At 43.0% G+C, this 20,138-nt stretch overlaps 1 protein-coding gene across 1 annotated transcript in view; it reads right to left on the bottom strand.

Annotated features, from left to right (window-relative positions):
• usp43b (ubiquitin specific peptidase 43b) overlaps nt 1-20,138 on the bottom strand; it is a 53,861-nt gene that overhangs the window by 14,518 nt on the left and 19,205 nt on the right. Inside the window, exons 3-8 of the mRNA XM_034539710.1 lie at nt 19,616-19,707; nt 14,689-14,781; nt 11,382-11,517; nt 10,968-11,112; nt 3,153-3,315; nt 538-649 (exon numbers count right to left, since the gene is read on the bottom strand). Of these exons, the coding sequence (XP_034395601.1) occupies nt 538-649; nt 3,153-3,315; nt 10,968-11,112; nt 11,382-11,517; nt 14,689-14,781; nt 19,616-19,707 (741 nt within the window). The remainder of the gene's footprint in view (nt 1-537; nt 650-3,152; nt 3,316-10,967; nt 11,113-11,381; nt 11,518-14,688; nt 14,782-19,615; nt 19,708-20,138) is intronic.

Here is a 20,138-nt window from a genome sequence, read left to right as displayed (position 1 = left end):
TCTGCCTCCAGCTGGCGCTTTAAGCTCTCCCACCTGCACCACACAGGGCCATTGTGTGGGCGTGCTTTGCTCCGTCCCGAGCCAATAAACCCCGTCTCAGAACAGGTGTGCCGGCCGGCACGGCAGGAGGGACGTCCCCGTGTCCCCGTCTCTGCATCCAGCAGGTGCTCAAAACAAGCCTGACCACGCGACGTACCATGAAACAATTTCTATTGACTTATTACACAGTCTGCACTGCAACTTTAGTCCAGGGGTTTCCTGGTTGAGATGCATGAAATACTAAATAGAACGAACATTAAATCCACCGCTCTAGCTTGCAGTTGCATAATTCCCAGTCGATGTCTGGGTTGAAAACGATCTAAAGCCAACTGTCTGTATGCCATTGCATCCACCTGCAGATCCTTTGAGATGTGCTTCATGTCAGTTTGCGGGAGTCTGAATGTGAGTCAGCGAACGCCCACCAGTGTTTTGTTACATCCCCCTAAAGCTGAGTTTCCTCACGTGGATCAACTGTCACATCAGCTGTGCATAGTATACCTGCGCCTGAGCCCCATTGATCATCAGGTAATAAAGCTTGCTGAGGATGCTCTGCTGCAGCTGGTCCCAGGAGATGGATCGGTCCTCCCTCATCAGGAACGGAGGTCCAAACCTTGAACAAGGAATGGGAAAAAAAAGATTACACACTACGCCGCTGCTCAACCGCTCCACATTAGCCCCGGCCGACTCGCACGTCCCCTCCTCCTATTGTAACGTAAATAATAATGCATTAACTTTATCGACACATGAGCAGAATTCTCATTACGGCATATCTATGGCAGGACGGAGACAGATAATAAGGGGTGAAAATAGATGATGAGAGGGAGAAGCATCCCTCTGAAAGGATAGATCACATGACACATTCACCATAATACCCATTTAATTGAGAGCAGCCCTCCATTGTATGCTTGAGATTTATTAGTATGAGACCATGTGAGCTTGCATGTGCATAAAGAGAACAACAAAGACACACAAATGCACACGCACAGTGAATGAAGCTTTGTTGCATCTGTACAGGCACCATTTCATTCTTTTTAATTATTCCATGTAGTTTTTTTTTAGCTTCTTACAAACATTTGAACAGAAGTGTCTAAATCAAACACATTCTCACTCGTGCAGTTTTCCCATTAGATGGATACCACTGAGTCGGATTACTGTTCAGGATGGGAAGCATTAACATTCTGCGGTGGCTGAGGAGTCGCAGCTGCAGCGACCACGACACGCGATGAGATATACACATCCGAAACAACTTAAAAGTACAAAACAATCCACTCTCTTGCTGTAGGGTTGTGGCAAATGGATTTAGGGTGTTGAATTCAAAGTACATTGTGTGAGCAACTCTAGCTCCTCCTACTCATAGCAAAAGTATCACCTTCCCAAACATAAAGATGTACACAGAAGTCTACATTTATTCTTATTGAATTTCATCATGCAGTTAAATCGATCATCTACATGCAGTGATCTATATTCATCTTTCGCACTGCGTCCAAAGAGCAAGATTTAACAAGTAAAATGTTGAGAAATCTAATTGTTAATTTTCCTGAACTGTAATGCAAAAACTTGAATCCGATCTGTTGGTTTCACAGTTTCGACAAATCAACAACAACTAAGAGATTTCACACTCAGCTGACTTTCAGGAATGTACCTGTGATGCTATTCTACAGAAAAGCAGAGCGAGAGACGAGAAAGGGACTCCAATGTCATTTTCTTGGCACACACAAGTCCTCCAGCTGCCACCTGATGAGAGCAGGATAGGTGGGGTGGGGTGGGGGTGGGGGGGTTTGATCAACGAGGTGAGGCGTTTGAAGGAGAAAGTGAGACATGGATGAGATTGGACTTTCCCACAGCCGCGTTGGCGAGCTCACCCGTATTGATCCCGCTGGTCAGGGAGACGGATGTCTGATCTCTGTTTAGTGCCAGATGTCAGTCGTTTGGTCTCAAACTCATCTCACAGAGAGCTGCGAGTCCTCTCTGTAAGTCTCTGTGACCTTGACCAGATAGACTGTTGGCGGTGAAACCAACAAATTTAGAAAAGTCAGAACAGACGTTTTGTTGAAGTTACAGCTGCTCCGCCTCGCCCGTGTGAGTAAACGGTGATCGCGGAGGCAGTCGTCTTTGAAACAACGGGTGTCCGGTTTCACATGGAGGTAAACGAAAGCGGAGGAGGGGGGTGGGGGGGTGGGGGTGGGGGTCTCATTTTTAGCCGACAACTGCAGATGTTATCGGCTGTAGCTCGGTAGTGTAAGCTGATGCCTGGTTGGTTGAAAACAGTCTTTTGTTGAGTTTAAAACGAGAATCATGTAAATCCTAAACATGTCCGTGGCTGGATATGCGATATAATGCTAAAATACTTGGGCTAAAAGCTAAGCTGCATATCCTGGTGCATCCTCGCCAGCGGATGAATAACATGACATAAACATGATAGGCAGAAGTTGGTGGAGATCTGAAACCAAGTAATTTAGGGCCAGAGTCGCAGATATCAATACTTTTTATTATCAAAAGCGTCTTTGGTACTTTTCATGTAGTTGTCTACAATTCCTTCATCACTTTTTAAGGGGAAATAACATAAATATGTTGTTATTATTGTAAATGAAATGTGCAATAATTAAAAAAGTTTGTTTTTGAAACATTTAGTTGTTGAGATTAATGAAAACTGTTCTAGTGCAAATAACTAATAAAAGCCCAAAGTGCCCTCAACCATCATTCACATCCGTCATAATGTGAGTAATCAGGGTAAGAGCCTTATGTGGGTGGTGGTTGTGTGGTCAGGGATTTCTGACAGGGCTATCTGTAACCCAACACAACTAGTTAGTTAATCTAGTTAGCCATTGACTCTCCTTTTGGCTTCTCAAATAATGCTTGGCTACTTCTGCAGGTGGTAATCTGGTTTGCAGTTTCCGTTGTAGCAAATAAACACACGGTTTAATCTTTTCCTTGCAATTTTTGCTGTTTTGTTTTTGTCCAAACACCCTCCAAACTCTAGAGAATCTATTAGAGCCTTGAGCACATCACTTCAACATGAGAAGTAGCTCAAAGCTTGATGGGCCTGCCTTGTGTAGTTACGGTTGCTAAGCTAGGAGAGTGGGGCATTGCAAAAGGTCACTTGATATAATTACCTCACAGCCTGTTGGCCGGCCCCCGCAGCATTGCACACCAACAGCAGAATCTTTACAGAGACGCCTTGGTTGAGGAACTCCGATGACAACGTCCCAGATGAAGGTAACCTCTGACCTTCGGGACCAGTGGAGTATGGAGATGAGGGGAGGCTGTGATGGTAGCCTGGCAGAGGAGGAGGAGGAGGAGGAGGAGGAACACGGCACAAAGTCAGAGAGGAGGTGTGAGAACAAACTGGAAAGAGATGCTAAGATGAGTCATAGAAAGAGGACTGAAGAGAACCAGGAGATAGAACGTTTTTTTTCTCATATCTTTACCATAGATACAATCTTAGTTTCTTGATAAATCCTGCTGATACTTCATCCATCACACATCCATTTCACAATGTTTTGGTCCAGGTTACCTTCAAAGATGTCACACTGATGGCTGACATTGTGACGACGTACACGATATTTCACATTTTCTCCTTGAGAGGAAGACAAACTGATTTCCTGTGCTGAAAACACCTCTAACAAGGAGTGAGGAGGAGAATTGATATGTATAAAGTAGCAAGGCAGCAGCTTTCTATTTGGGGAAGAGTGATTCAGCGGGGAGAACAGATGGACCAATGGCTGCCTGCACTCTCAGCAGGAGGTATTATCTGATGCAGCTTCTGCTCCACATCGCGTCCTTGTGGGGTGCCAAGCAGCACCACTTCTCCCTCGTCCCCCGTCTCTCTATCAACACAGAGGAGTGTGACTGACTGAGTGGGGAAAAAAAGCAGAGATCATAAGATTCTCGTCAAATATGACGTCAGCAGAGCTGCCCCCTGCTCTCAGAAGTTCACGGTGATAAATCACGCGGTAAATTAGACTTGAAGACACAGACGAGAAGGTTATTGATGGAGCACGGTGACGGTGGCTGTGGCTTCGACAAAATGTTTCATTAAACGCCACTGTTTACACCTGACGCCTGATTCATCACGGACAAAGCAAATGCCAATGCTGAACATCCTGTTGCAGAGATCCTTGCAAAGTAGCGAGCGTCTTACAGATTTAACTGAGGTGTGAGGACGTTAAGCACCATATGAGGGGCAGGACCTATTACAGACTAATCAGAGTCTACATGTAAACGTATCCTGACCCCGAGAATGAGAGTAATGATAACTATGCACAGCTTTCCATTCATCAATGTCGCTCTCATCAACCAAGTGGTAAAACTTGCTGAAATAACGTGCGGCAATTTACATGAGCAGCGACCTCTGACAGCTGTGGGGATGATTTATGGGGTAAAATCTCCTTTTAAATGGCCAGCGAAACATGTTCATGAAACAGCAGTACAATGCAGAGGTCACCTACTGGCCTCTCCCGCTTAGATTTATACAGGGAGGCTGGGGAACCCCCCCCCCCCCCCCCCCCCCCCCTCACCAGCGGATGAATAACATGACATAAACATGATAAGCAGAAGTTGGTGGCGATCTGAAACCAAGTAATTTAGGGCCAGAGTCGCAGATATCAATACTTTTTATTATCAAAAGCGTCTTTGGTACTTTCATGTAGTAATTCCTTCATCACGTGCATGTTAAAACAGGTCACTTTTTAAGGGAAAATAACATAAATATGTTGTTATTATTGTACCTACCTCCCCCCCCCCCCATTGCTTATTAAATCACTTGTTATGACTCACTGTCAAAAACGCGACTGTTTCTACACATTTTGTCAAGGCTCCTGTCAATGCGATATTTTTTTCTTACCTGGTTCACAGGATTAATAATGGTGGGAGTATGAAATGTGTGTTTCCGTAGATGTCTTTAAAAAAAATTACAATTCCCATGGAGCTATACTGGAAACGGCACTTCCACACCAAAAGTTCCCCGTTTGGCCTATAAACACCTGTTGATTCTCATCACTCTTATTATAAAAAAGCCTCCAACTAATTCTAAGCAACTGCAGGAAGCCTGTGAACTCATCGGTTAGCTGCACTCTCAGCCTTTTTCATTGTCAAGCAGACACACCGGAAGAGCCAGACTAAACACAGCCAGACTATGTGAAAGCCCATAATTAAACACCTCTGCCCCTAAAGGGATTGACTCTACCCACAGCTACAGAAGCCCCCCCCCCACACACACACATCCCATTAGTTGCCTGCTCAGCCACACTCAAGGTCTCTGAACAGAACATAGGTGTGTGTATTTAGACAAATACATGCACATGTTATGACTCACTGCTTATTTTGATTGTCTAAATGCGATTATGTTTTAAATACTTTTAATAGAACATACTACATCATCTGCTGAATGTGACTCATGATGATCCATTGCCAAAGGAAAGATGAGTTCATGTGACTTAATAACCACTGTTGTGTGTGATTTTTGTTAAATTTGTGCTCCAAAGTAAATGACTTAATAGTCGCGTTTCTTTCTGCGGTCGGAACGTACAGTACGTAGCAGGTTGGCTGGATTTATTTTAAAAATGTGTGATGAATGGATTAAACAGTGTGTTTGTCTTCTCTCACGTAGGTTGCAATCACATGCATGTCGGCTAGCTAGCTCCCTCGTTACAGTAACCAAAGGTTGCTTCCAATGCCAAGTATTTCACTAGAGTTACTACATTCATCAGTTGGCTTCTTAAAGAGAACCTTCCACATCCACTTGGTAGCATTTTTGAAAGCTGGTCTCGGAGACTATCAGATCTTAAACATAAAACATGAGAGCAAAAGGTAACATTTGGCCAATAAAGTTTTATTTTGGGATGGTAGGTTTTGGTATGCTAATGTTGCACCGATAGCTAGCTAGCTGAAGCTATTGGCACGTTACTTGTCAACAAATGCAATTACATGAGGTTCAGAATAAAGTAGTGCTTTTGGTGTTTCATTTTCTTTTTTCTCTTCAGTGCTGCTAGCCAGCCCTGTAGGATTGTTCTCTGCATAAGTGTCAGTTTATGAAAATGTACTGTTTTGTTCTTGGTTTTAACCTTGTAAGATTAATTTTTACATAGGAGCAATAACAATAGTGGCCTCTCTTTTTTTGTCTGCGTCTTTCACGGTTTTATCTGTTGAATTCATCTACAGAGCTCAACCTGAGACCTGAGACCATACATTCCACAAGCATGTCCACATCTCCACAAGAGGAAATAATACACTGGACCATGTTTACACAAATATTCAAGGCAGCTTCAGCTTCAAAGCCCTCCACCGCACACCACTTTGGGCAATCAGATCATATTCCCCTGTACCTTCTGCCTCCATACGCCAAGCTAATTAAACGGTCTGAACCATCAGAAAACCAAGCGTTAAAGTGTTGACAGATGAAGCATACAGCATCGCCAGAGCAAGACTGAAAGCTGGCATCAAGGAGGCAAAGAGGAGGCATCACGAGAGACTGGTGAGAGACCTCAACACCAACAACACTAAAGATATGTGGCAGGCGATCCAAAACTTCACAGGCTACATAAAAGCAGGAGCACCCCCATCATGTGTGAGGCCACGTCGCCAGATGAGACCTTTTGTGCTCACTTTGATCTCTCCTCAACAAAAAGTCAGCTGTCAAGTGTGCCCCTCTTCCAGAGGACCGGTCAGCTAACTGATATCATCGCAGACATTTTCAACACATCACTGTCACAGGAGAGGTTTTTCCACCTGCTTCAAAACCATCGTCCCTGTACCTACACAGTCTGCAGTGTCCAGTCTGAATCAGTTGAATGTGGCACTCAGCCCCATTTTGATGAAGTGCTTTGAGAAGCACCAAATTTCCCCCTGGGGATGAATAAAGGATACATCTATCCATCATCTATCTAAGTTGGTTATACAGCACATCCAAAACAACATCCCCACCAACCTGGACCCTCACCGGTTTGCATACAGAGCAAACCGGTCCACAGAGGATATCGTCTCCGCTGCTCTCCACTCAGCCCTCATTCCTTTGGAAAATAACATCTATATCAGAATGTTGGTTGTTGATTTCAGGTCAGCCTTCATCACAATCTCCCCAATGAACTTGATGCTGGTAAATTTAATACTCTGGGCTTGAGTACCTCACTGTACAATTGCTAATATACTAAAAAACAGACCCCAGGCCATTTGGATTGGCTGCCAAACCTCCTCCACTCTAGTGTTGAACACCGGAGCCCCCCAGGGCTGTGTGCTCGGCCCCCTTCGGTTAGCCCTGTACACCCACGACAGCGAACACAATCATGAAGAGAACTCAGTAGTTTGCAGACACTGTTTGTCATCGGCCGGATGACAAACAACAATGAGACTTCATATAGAGAGGAAATCAACAACCTTTCAGAGTGGTCAGTCATTAAAACCACGGAGCAGATTGTTGATTTCCGTGTCTACATCCATGGAGCTGAGGGGGAGCAAGATAGCAGCTTTAAGTTCCTGGGATGACAAACAACCTGACATGGTCCTCACGCATCTCAATCCTGGTGAAGGAATCTCATAAACAGTTGTATTTCTTAAGGAAACTTAAGAAGGCAAATGTCCCAAGCCATGATCTTGTCAACTTTATGGTGGTGCAATAGAAAGCATCCCGACTGCAATCATTACAAACTGGCATGGGATGTAGTGTGACGGACCACGGTTCATCTGTATGGATCACCCCTCGCGGTTCGGCACGCATGCGGATTGGGCGAAGGTAAATTATAATGTCATCATGAAGTGTTGACATGTAATCTCAGAAAAAGTTGTTTTGTTGAGAAACTTGAATTAATCCAGAGGGAGATATTTTCACAGCAAGATGTCAGAGATGAACTATGACCTGTTTACACTAAGCTATAAGCAGCTTATAAGACATCATTAAAACTACTCATGACAAGATTTATTTTAATCCATAAAAATACATTTGAATTGTGGGTTTTTATGAGAGAAAAAAAGTAAAGTAAAAAGATAACAATTAGAATTGGTTATGGATTACAGACCTCAGGGTGGTTAAAATGATTTTTGGAACGGTGTCTGGAGCCTTGTAGACCAGCTATAAGTAAACAACCATATCATCAATGAGCAGCAATTAGTATCGGTGGCAAAAAAATGCGATCAAGGATCTCTTAAAGTTATATTTGCTCCCTTTTTTACCTTTAGTGCTGATCCGATCCGTGACTCTGATCTGTGACACGATCTGAACCTCGAGTTTCATGATCCGTTGCACCGCTAATGGGATATGTACGGCACAGGACAGGAAGGCTCTACAACAGGTGATTAAAACCTCCCCGAACATCATCAGTACCCATGGCATCAGTGATATTGGTGAGAAGAGGAGCCTGTGAAGAGCTAAAGGGGATATTAAAAGACTTAACCCATCATCACTGCCACAGCTCGTTCACCCTGCTGCCGTCTGGAAAGAGATACAGAACAATCAGCTGCCGAACCACCAGACTTACAAACAGCTTCTTTCTTCTGGCTGTGAGACTCCCCAACTCATGCTCCACCCACCATATATAATATAGTTGTTTTTGTTGTGCCCTGTTTTCTTTTCTATGTAGCAAATTGGGACTACAATCTAAATGTTGTTGTGCAACCCTGTCATACAATGACAAATACAAACCCTTGTAAGGCAATCTTGTGACACAACAGGCTAGAGCGCTCCAACAACAAGTTATAGACAGGCATAGACAATTATGTGTCATTACCCAAACACCTGAAAGTCTCTTAAATGCTCCGGCGCCAGGTGGTTGGAGCAACAATGTCCGGTCAATATGTCTGTGACCCAACATGATATTATAGGACCAACATGTCTGACTTTAGTGCAGAAGAGAGGTCATACATGCTGTGGTGAGATGATGATGTAAGAGATTACTTTAAAGAGTACAGCAGGGTGGACAAGGAGTCAGGACCGGGAAGGTCACGTCATCATTAGTCTGCCTTTGGCATGATTCAAACAGCTCTTTACTGAGCGCATCACGCTGCCTCTACCAAGGTAACAAGGAAACTGACCGCAAATGCGTGTGTTGAAGATTGTCTTGAATAAAACAGGGGTTCCCCTAAGATTTCACAGCGCGTCACCTTTTGCTTTAATTGTCCAAGAGACGCATTGAATCTGCATTTGCCGAGCAATCAGGAAGATGCTCCCTACAGAAGCCTCACTTGTGGCTTCATCTAAGACCGAAGAGCATAATCCACATTCATACGCTTTCCTTAACATCAGCAATGCACATAAACATGCGTAGATTACCATGCTTAGCCTTAATGAGAGTTTGTTATTCTGTCTCATACCTTACCCACAAGACTCAGATGTTGTACTTTATTTAAGTATTAATGGGTAATTGATTAAGGGTCTTTCAGGGATCAAAACCTTTTAGATTTGGTAATTGTAGAAGGGGCAAAGATCTCATTGTTAATGGCGCCAGACAGCCTGAAAGCATTACAGATAAGTGTTATGACTGGATAGAAAAAAATGTAATGACGGTGTATTTTATAAGATAATGTGATATTTGACTGCCGTTTACGCAAATGAGTTTTGATTTTATAGCTTTGATTAAACACCAACACCGAGGCAGAAAATACTTGTGCTCTGTATTTAAGATTAAAAGGATTTAAGTTACTTAATATTTAATTTTTGTACATAAATAATCTAACCGAGGCTGATGGGATATTTATCAATTGGGAAAGTAAAAAGTTCTCTTTGATCAAATTTCAAGATAAGCTGATTTTTGATATCGCATGACTTGAGTTACATAAGGATAACAAATAATGGAGGTCATATGAAGTGGTGCAATGTTTTAGTTGTTTAGTGGATATTGCTTTCAAAAGTTTCATCAGCAACTGCTTTTACAATTTATGAGTGACATCAGGTTCTGATTAAAAGAAACACTCCAACCCGTCCAATCTCCTCTTTTGTTTGTCACCATCACAACCTGTTTTCTGGTCCCTCCTGTATAAGACAATAACCCAGCTACACCAAATGTTGTTTCCAGTCGGAAAAGAGCTGCTCGTCGCACCATCAAAGCGTGCATTGCCCAAAGTTGGGCAGCGAAAAGTGGTCAGATCATTGGAAATACCGTGTTTAAGAATGAAGAGGTGCTGTTGTTGTGGCTTTGGGTCTTTAAAGTCTGTCTGTCTTCCGTGAGTGAGCGATGGAGAGAGAAATGCGGAATACTACGAGGAGGAAATACTGCAGCACAAATGTATGAATAAAAGAATAAGTGTGATGACCAACATGAATTAAAATAAGTTTATCAATATTAGTTTATGCCCGAGATTCACCTGAGTTCATGCCAGAGGGGAGATTAATTCTATATTGTTTCCATCTGCATTGCACAGAAAAGTGTCGAGTCTCCATATCAACCCCTGCAGAGCAAGTGACAACCCAGGGGGATTCAGTCTGTGCCAGCATGCGGACCAGCCAGACTGTCTGGAGGAGGAGCTCTGTGCAGTCATTCAGCAACATAATTAAAGCACTAAAAGTCATATTTTTCAGGTACTACAGCAGCGTTGACACAGTGCTGGACTATACTCACAGGAGCAGAACCAGTTTGTTTACAAGAAACAAGGGGATAGTACGCACTGAGGCACCTCTGAGCACACATTTTACATCAGCAGCTGAAAAATAGAAGAAATGAAGACATAAATCTGATGTGCACAGGGAAAGATGTAATTCGCAGTGCTCTGTAGGAAGTTGTATCATTCTTAATGTGCTCTCCAAGGCCCCCTGCAGTAAGGTGCATTCCCTGATGCTTTCATTAAGCAAAGAAAATTAATACAATAGGTTTGTTTGCTTACAGATCTGTCCATAAATTCCCATTAAATTAGGGAAAAACATGAATATAGTCCCACCAACTAGTTCTACTCTCTACTCTAATTCAATGTATGTTACGTTATAAAGTCACACATGCTGTTAATACCTGAGATCCGTGCGGAGCCTCCTCTGATGTACAGGGGCGGAGCCTGGAAGGCGTAGATGACATCATTCTCAGCTATGCTGGTCAGATCCTCCTCATCAAAGAAGGAGCGCTGGAAGCCTGTAGAGTACACCTCCGTCAGGATCACCTGGAGACAAACAAATACACACAATCGTTCCAAAGTCTCATACATTGCATAATGCTGTGGGAGTGACCTTTAATTCCACTTGATGGATCACCATCCCCTGCACTATTATTCCCTCTAATGTCTATCAGCCGAGGGAGTTAGAGAACGACTCCACCAATGGCATGCAAGGAAAGGTAAGAATAATCACTATAATCACACTCATGTGCTGCTCCGTTATATCAAAGGGGAACCCGGGTCCATGCTGAGTATTTCACCCTGCTTTATGTTACCTGGTCTGGGGAAAGTTTCCCCTCGTCAGCCACCATCCTCCTCAGGCAGGCCACAGAGCCGAACAGAGGCACAGCCAGCCCGACCCGCAGGTACCTCTGTCCTTTGGTGCTGAACACCAGAATCACAAACAGCGACCTGCCACAGATTGGAGGAACACAGTCAGGGACGGCGGGAAATAGAACGACCTCTATTTCGAATTCTGTGACGTTTCTACTGCAGCCTCCTCTACTGCAGCCTCCTCTACGGCCCGGGAAGGGACAAAAGGAGACTTTCATGAATAAATCAATACACTTTAACATTAATAATAGATCATTAGGACATATTTTTATGTGTGCCAAATAATGGAATCTCTATTGCATTTTTAAAAATAGGGAGCGCTTGGCTCTGACAGCGCTGACATGAGCAGGGTGCTGGGACATAATGGCTTCTTTGAATAACAGTACAGAGGAGATACAGAGGAGCCCCGTCAGGTACCTATGGAAGTCTGTAGCAAGAGGCATTGAAAGACATGGCCAAGAGACATCGTATGGAGACATTGATGGCATTCTTAAAGGAAAGAAAAAGATGATATCTGCCCATGTGCACTAACTAACTTTGCCTCTGAAAGATAGAGAAATAAAAGCAGAGGACGTCCAGCGGCAGGACAGATGACTACTCGCAGTCTGCAGCACGAACTTAGGATTACGCGCTACTCTGCAGGCAAGGAGGACGCTTTTCTACGTTCCCAATGTGTGCATTCTGAGAAATAACGAATACACAATCAAGGTCAATGAAGGTCTGTCCCATGTTCTGGTTTAGCTGCTCGACCCCTTAACTAAAGCTGAGCAAACAGATTTACTTGCAGGTGTTTTTACCCTGTGGACCATTTTCCTACTAACAGGGTTCTTTTTGGACCAGCTGACTATCCGACTCGGGACGGGAATCACAGAGAGTCTAAAAAAGTATTAAAAAGCAGTCCCCATAGTAGTCTGTTTTATATCATATTGGGTAAGGCTTGATCTCTCTATCTATTTATCCTCCCAACACACAGATTTCAGTCTTAAACTTTCGGATTATCTGTACTGTAATATGATAATGTTGATCTATTCTGTACACAACAAATATTGCATGCTATATTGCTGCTATATTTGCTCTGTATGTTTTGTCTGTTTTTACTCAATATAAAATATAGATGGACATCTCAGCTTCACACAGACTTCATGTATCAGTGCATTGTGCAAGCGTATCAGAAATATATTTGGGCCCCATGAAGTGGTTTCTAAATTAGCAGAAAGACTTTGAAGAATTGTTCTGGGACAAACTGGAAGCCAGTTTAAAGATTTAACAACATGAGTTATACATAAATCTACTGGTTCTTGTCAGTCAGAAGTATTGTGAAATCTGACACCAACATGTTTACTCCTGTTTCATAGATTTGTGTGCAGAACAGGAAAGAGAGCACAGGAAAAGTTCAGTAATTGGCCTCAACTCAATGAGGTATCCCCAATTTATGCCAATTGTATTTTTCATACCAGCACGGACACAACAAAACACTGGAACTGCTAAACCGCTCGGTTTATTGGTCACACCATAAATTTGAGATGCAGTTGCTAACAATTTTCGTGACTTACCGCCGTTATTTTTTTAATGCAATATTCCGTCCAAATTGCAAACATTGCCTCTAGATTAGATATTTACAGCCCGAACGTGCAAACTCATTTGATTAATGGACCATGTTACGTTCACGCGGCAGGCTTTACATCAAGTATAAACAAAATCATCCAACATGCAAAGAGCAGATGGCGGCCAATGGACGGAGCCCAGCGTCTGGATAGCTGGGCAAAGAAAATGTTTGCTAACAAACAATATGTGTTTACGGCTTTACAGACATGATCAGGCTGGAAGTCAGCTGAACTCTTCACACAGAGAGATGCATTAAAAAAGTATTTTCAAAGACAATCCATCTGTTCTCTCCCTTGTTTATCCCTAAGAAGTGTTTCTATCACTCTGTTTGCCGCACAGTAAAAAGAGAGGCTGGTATCTAAATACTCTCGACTTGGCTCGCTGTCAGAACAAAGCTTCTAAAAACTTTTTTTCCCAAATTAGAAGGGATGCTGGCTGAACTTGAGTGACTTATTTCAAAAGACTAAAAAGTAAAAGGAAGAAAATAACTAGCAAGAAAAAAACAGTGATCAGCACACCTCTCTGAGTCAACCACAGGAATGAGTAGAGCCTTAGAAAGCTCTGACAAAAGCTAACTTTTAGATGTAAGGTTACACTATACATTCTCATATCTGAATGTTCAAGGTACAGTATAGCTGGAAATTGAGTAGCACTCCTTAGGTCTATTATTGGGCACAAATTGCATCTCCCATTTTGGGAAAGTGATTGGCCTGAAGCCACTTGACCATATACCCAGCAGCTGGTTAGCCTAGCTTAGCACAAAGAGCTTCCTCTGTCCAAAAGTAACACAAGTCACCTACCAGCACTTCCAAAGCTCACCAATTATATATTATTTAATATGTGCAACATTTGAAGTGTGTCCCAGTCATAGTTTAACATATTACAAAAAATCTAAATTTTGATTTGTGTGTGTTTGAGATATAATTCCCCATGAATAAAGTATGAGAGGTACATGCTAGCTATTTCCTTTTGGGTCCATTCTTTGTGTTAAGCTTAGCTAACGAGCTGCTGGCTGTTGCCTTACACTGTATATCAATAGACAGATAGATTACACATTCTGATTTTACAGAGAGTTATTAGTTTGACTATTTCTTGGAACAATGCAGTAACTTCCCTAACTTCCTTGTTTCCCTATTTCCATTCTTTGTATTAAGCTAAGCTAACTGCTGCTGGCTGTAGCCTTATGTTTAATAGACAGATTTCTGAGAGATATTTATCCATATCTAACTCCCAGGAAGAAAGGGAATAAAATGCCAAAGTATTCCTTTTGAGTTTTAACAGACACAGGACTTTCACCTAGGAGACTGCTGTTTGTGTCCCGTGTGAACAAAAAGGCACTGTTGACATATTTGTAATCACTTTTTTAAATTTTTTGTTTTGTTGTACTGTTTGTCATGAAAGTGGCTAGTCTGAGTCACCAGTCAATCAGGTTAATTTAACAATGCTCTTTTAATATACCAGACAAAGTGCTTTTGTTGCCTTAACGTCATGTGAAAACGGTTTAAGTTTATTTTGAAAAGACACAATGCATGTATCAAGCATATAGTATGACGCACCTCAAGCGTCATAGTTTAAAGCTCAAGAACACTGACCCAGCACCGGTATTTTGAGTGAGAGCCTGTGGATTAAAAACTGCAGTCTCACCTGGTCTGGGGAAGAGGAATTGGGAGTGAGATGCAGAGGAACGGGTCAAAGGTGTTGCTCTGCTTCATACAGTGAGGGCATGTCAGTGAAGATCTGAGGAAAAGAAAGCACACATTTACATGAGTCTTGAAACACTAACGACTTCCAAACTAATCTCAATGTCCTCCTGATTAAGTCTGGCAGGAGAGGAGAACGTTTAATCTCGTTACCCAAGTGATCGACACGGTCAAAATGAACACGCAGAACCTCTTGATTCGATTGTGAGAACGGAAAAGACGAGTGACGTAAATGGTGGGAATTGAGAGAGACGTGTGGGTGGGGCGGTAAATTGTATTAAAAAAAGCACCCTGGGCTATAAAGAGGAACCAGCAGAAGCTGTTTCCATCTTGTTGCATCACTCTCACCAGTGCTTCTAACGCTGCCATTACGCTGATGCCGGTACAGGATCCCAAGCAGAGAAAAGTGCAGAGCTTTTCTAAGTGAGGTCCTTTCTTCGTTTGCATCTGAATGCCCGGGACGCAGACCACTAACCAGATGTGTGCAGCAGTCATTTCCTATTACAATAGTTTTCCATTAAGACCCTTTGTTCATAATTAGACTCCTTTCAATGAATCCAACTCAGTTACACAGGGGGGAACATATTCCAGTTAGCTAATTATCTGAACAATGAGTCAGAGAGCCCACTGAAGCCAATGGACAGATTGCTGGAAGTGATCTTGTAAACTGTCCTGCAACTTAATTAAATCTTTTGTGCAGCATTTAGAGTTAATCCGTGCAGGATTTCCTGGATAAGACTTTCTGTAAATACTCAATAATTAAGTGATCTTGAATAGGTGCCTTCGATCAACCTCTTTGATTACAGGAATTAGAATCATCGGTGTGTGTAGACCGTAAATACATTGCACACATTTAATTAAGCTATCTCCATCTAAACCAGTGATACACAAACGGAGGTACTTATACCCCAAGTGGTATTCCTGCAGTTGCCCAAGGATACATGGAAAGATGTTTAGTAGCTTAGCTCATTTAAATGAAATCTAAATAAGATATGATGAAAGAATATATATATTCACACTAACTACATGTTGTGATCTAAATAGCAGTGTGTCTGAACAGTGAGCTAGAACTGATAAAGTTAGCTAAACATAATGTTTAAATTGTCACAATATTCATTTGTATCAGGTTGATAGTGTTTAATAACATCCAGTCCAAAAGGGTTGAGATCCATTGACGTAAACCTGCCGGGCTCAATCCATCCTCAGTAGATGTTTTCCACTCGTATTTCTAGAAGTGACAAGTGGAGCTGGAAAAAAATATTTAGTGCAAAAACGGAAGAAAAAATTAAATAAAAAAGATTGGGTAGGGAATTGAAAAAACATACTCTGAGTAAGACGCATCCTTTAGTGAGAGAAAGCAACGTCTCATTTCCAACATTAAAACTGCAGGTCTTTGGTATGACTGAGTGACGGATGGGGCTGCTGAAAGGGAGCATCTCTGCTCAAGTAAAACATGTTCCCAAAACACATTATACCCAAATAAATAAGAAATAAAAAGCAGAAAGGTCATTGAGGAGGTAGCACTACAGTAGCAGTGAAATCTCTCATCATTAATGGATTTTAATGACAGGGTACAGCGCTAACGCCATTACTCTGAATCGCTTTTTGATTTAATTTCTTTTATCGGCAGCATGATGGACATAAATCTGCAACGGTGTGAGGTGGAATAACTTAAAATTCTCCGCTGCCACTGTGACACGAAGCACGGTGCTGCACAAAAACTGAAAATAGACTTGTGTGGAGAATAAAATGCACAGAGTGTAAGTACTCTGGGAGACTTCGAATATCACATAAAGAACAATCATGTCTTCTACATCATGATAAATATATATTTTGAGTAAATCAAGAAAATGAATTGATTCATTTCAAAGTGTCTTTTGTAATCATAAACACTCCCCATCCTCTCCCTACATAACTCCACAAGCGTATGTGTGTTGAATCTTTACAACCTTCACAAGACATCCTACCATGGGAAATTAAGCCACAGATGAACTGTTCCAATGTGTTTTCCTTATAGGGCGGCACCTGACGGGTCCAGCGGGGGAGGAGATGGGGGAGTGAATAAAGCTCTGTTCAAGCAGGCCCAGCTGACACTGGCTCTTAGTGGATCTCTCCCTCTTGGCAGAGCAGAATGGCTGCCCTACGGATGTCTTGTTCTCGCCAGGAAACAGTGAGGGTTACTGCACTCCATGCATACAAATCACACTCAGCCTGCACTAAAACATAGATGTGCCCTGCACCGCTCGAAAACACTTAAAGAGAGAAAAAGAGCAAAGGAAGAGGTGATATTCTGGTGACGCTCTAATGGAGGAAGGATGCAAAAGGTTGAGGAGAGGTATGTGTGCCGGAATGCAGCCATGCTGAAGAGGTATCTATAGCTAATTGATTTTCTCTCCTAAGAGAGGCAATACAAACAAAAAAAGTCTCAATAGGATCAAATTAAACAGGTTGGCAGCTAATTCTTCTCACTAAGCCCGGCAGCATATCCCCTGGTGGGGGATGAACGCTCAGTTTATTCACCACACTAACGTTCCGAAATAGGAAAAGGCACAAACCTTAATGTGTGCCTCATTCACTAACTGAAATATTATAACGCACACATATCGTAAATGGAACCCTTACCGGGTCGGCAAACTGCGGTTACCCAATCGCTCAAGTCATAACAAATCATCCGAGAAAACCAATGCAGCCCGACTGATTCAGAGACGAGCAGGGTCTCTCAGAGAAAGCGGCGCGACGGTAAGACGAGCCGCGCTGAAACTGCACCGCGTCTGCAATCTGAAACGCTCGGCTGCCCAGAGATCCCAGTCTTCCATTTAATTTAAGATTTGCTTCCTTGATCAGAGAGGGTAAAGAGCAGTGGAAGTATACAACAGGTGAGAGCTGTGCTTCACTCTGCTGAAAATGACAGGTCTGTTGACCTGCTCCGGAGTCTGACGACGGGTAACATAAATTAAGATCAAACAAGTCTCGTCTCGGCTCGCTCGGACAGTGATGTAACTTGTTTGAACGCTTAGAATGGTGATTGCACAGGGACTAACTATTACAAGGATTATTCTCCGGTCTGTCAAGTCTAGATGTTGGATCGCATCGGACACCGCGTTGTGAATGCTGCCCGGGCAGCGGTAGGGCCTCGGGACTCCGAGGAGAAGAGAGGGACAGGAATCAGGAAGTATTTGCTCAGAGTCCAATTCCAGGGTGATGCATGCTTCTTTTGCATTGTTAAATAGCCTCCCGACTGTACACTTACTGTGTATGGTCCCTCTCTAACGTCTGTGCTTCATGTAGATGGTCTCTGTGTTCCACCCCACTCACTCTCCCTGGCTAGCACAGTGTTTGAGTGGGTGAGAGGAACACATTTGGGCTGTCATGACGGCTGCTTCCTGTCTAGACACACCCGAGTTATCACAGCTGAAACTTTTGACAGTGAGGGTGGCAATTAAGAGATGTATTACTGACAGTCACGCAGAGATGGCAATTTTCAGAGGAACGGATGGTAGAGACAAACGAGATATTAGCAGTTCTGTCTGGCCGTAGTACTTTTAAAGAATTTATTAATCCAACATAGTTCAGATTGCGGTGTTGGATCTAGGACCTCTTCAATCGGTCAGGTTTATGGATTCCAGTGGGTGTTGGTCATTAACCAGAGAATAATTATCTTTTTTTACATGAGCGCAATAAATCTGCAGTGCAAACTAATATTTTCTTGGACCAGACCAACACTTGAAATTGGCGCATAGATGAGTTGGTCCTCTTGACATCTGAATGACACTCCTCTCCCAGTGGGCCACAGCTCACAGGTGTACATTTCATGTAACATTTGACAGCCTCTTCAGGCGGAGGATGACCGATTGATGGGATTCATGAGGACATCAAGCTGCTACCAGGGCAGGTTTTCATCAGACCTTTTATTATTACTACTCTTACATGTTTGTTAATTACTGTGCAGATTTACTGTGCTACTAGCCAGGTATCTGTATCTCAGAGGACCTCTGTGTAAAAGCACTGTCTGGATGGAGCAGCTCACTGACCAAACACAGGACTAATCTTAGACAGATGTGTCTGCAGCGGCTATTCAGTCTGTGACTTTTCACTTGAGGGGCAGTAAACAGTAAACACAAGCCAACAAAACACAAGTCACAAGACACTTACTGATGAAGTGTGGCAGACTGGCAGCAAGTTATTGTCGTTGGGATTCTTTTGCAAAAGAGGCAGAAAATGAAAGTTACAACTAATCAAAAAGTTTAGTGTTCCTCTGGAGCTTATTCACACCAGCTGGGCAGTGAAGACTCATCAAAGATCAGGAGACAGATGGCTGGCTAGTTATTGGGTTAATGTTAGCGTGTCCTTCTCCAGAGCGATGTGGAGTAACCAGTGTAGCACTAAAGCATGGGGCAATGTGCAAGCTTACTAACTAGCCAGATGACCACTAGTTAGCTCGCTAGCTTGCTAATTCCACCATGCTGAAATGCAACAATGGTTACAGAAGATCTTACTCATTTTACTAGTATTTGTTGGCTTGCCTGATGGTCAAAAAAGAAAGCACCTTTCAAACTCTTACAAACTATCGCTTTTACTAAAGCCCCATGCACACTGCTTCAAAATGTGGAGGAATCCAATGATTGAGAGCCCTGCTGTGCAAAGTTATGCAGTTATGATTATGCATTAGTTTAGTGAACGTATTACGCCAAGACATCTCCACATGGTGGAAGTAAGGAATCACTGTATCGTCTAACTGGTCACTAAGACATAAGAGGCCTTTAGATTGGTTGTGGACGTATTTGTTGACTTCATTCCTGGCAGGCGCGCACACGAGTGTGTGTGTGTGTGTGCGTGTGCGTGTGTGTGTAATGTTAAAAGAAGAGACTCACTTGTACTGTGCCTGGAAATGTTCCTGGACAAAGCTGTGCTGCTGGGACTGGGACAGGTCAGGAGACGTCACCTCCTCAGCTCCACCGGGGCCCTGCAGCACAGAGGAGGCCACCCATAAACACACAGTGCTGTCACACTCTCAGATTCTTTAGCGATCATTTAGAGGTTAGCTGGTTGCCCAGGTTGTCATCAGAGTCAGAGGAAACTGTATTTTGTGGCAGTGCAGAAATACATTTGGAAACCTTACAGAGACTCCCGTAGCATGCAGTGTTAGCACATTCTTGCTTTTCTATGGCAATAAAGTCATATTCATATTTGTTGGAAAGCACTGACCTAAACATAACCCCGCTGGGCAGCCCCTGTCTCTACTTTCATCTACTCTCCCACATCAAGGAGGAAGCTGGCCTTAGATGAAGATAAAAGACTAATCGCTGAAAGGCAAGGCCACAAAGCAAATGAGTGGGATGGCACACACACACACACAAGGGTGTCTCAAAATCACCGCTGTGCATTAATATAATA

The sequence above is a fragment of the Cyclopterus lumpus genome, chromosome 8, assembly GCF_009769545.1.
Source record: "Cyclopterus lumpus isolate fCycLum1 chromosome 8, fCycLum1.pri, whole genome shotgun sequence".
NCBI classification, from domain to species: Eukaryota; Metazoa; Chordata; class Actinopteri; order Perciformes; family Cyclopteridae; genus Cyclopterus; species Cyclopterus lumpus.
Note: the sequence above shows the minus strand (reverse complement) of the source record. Positions and strands in the feature narration are given on the sequence as shown.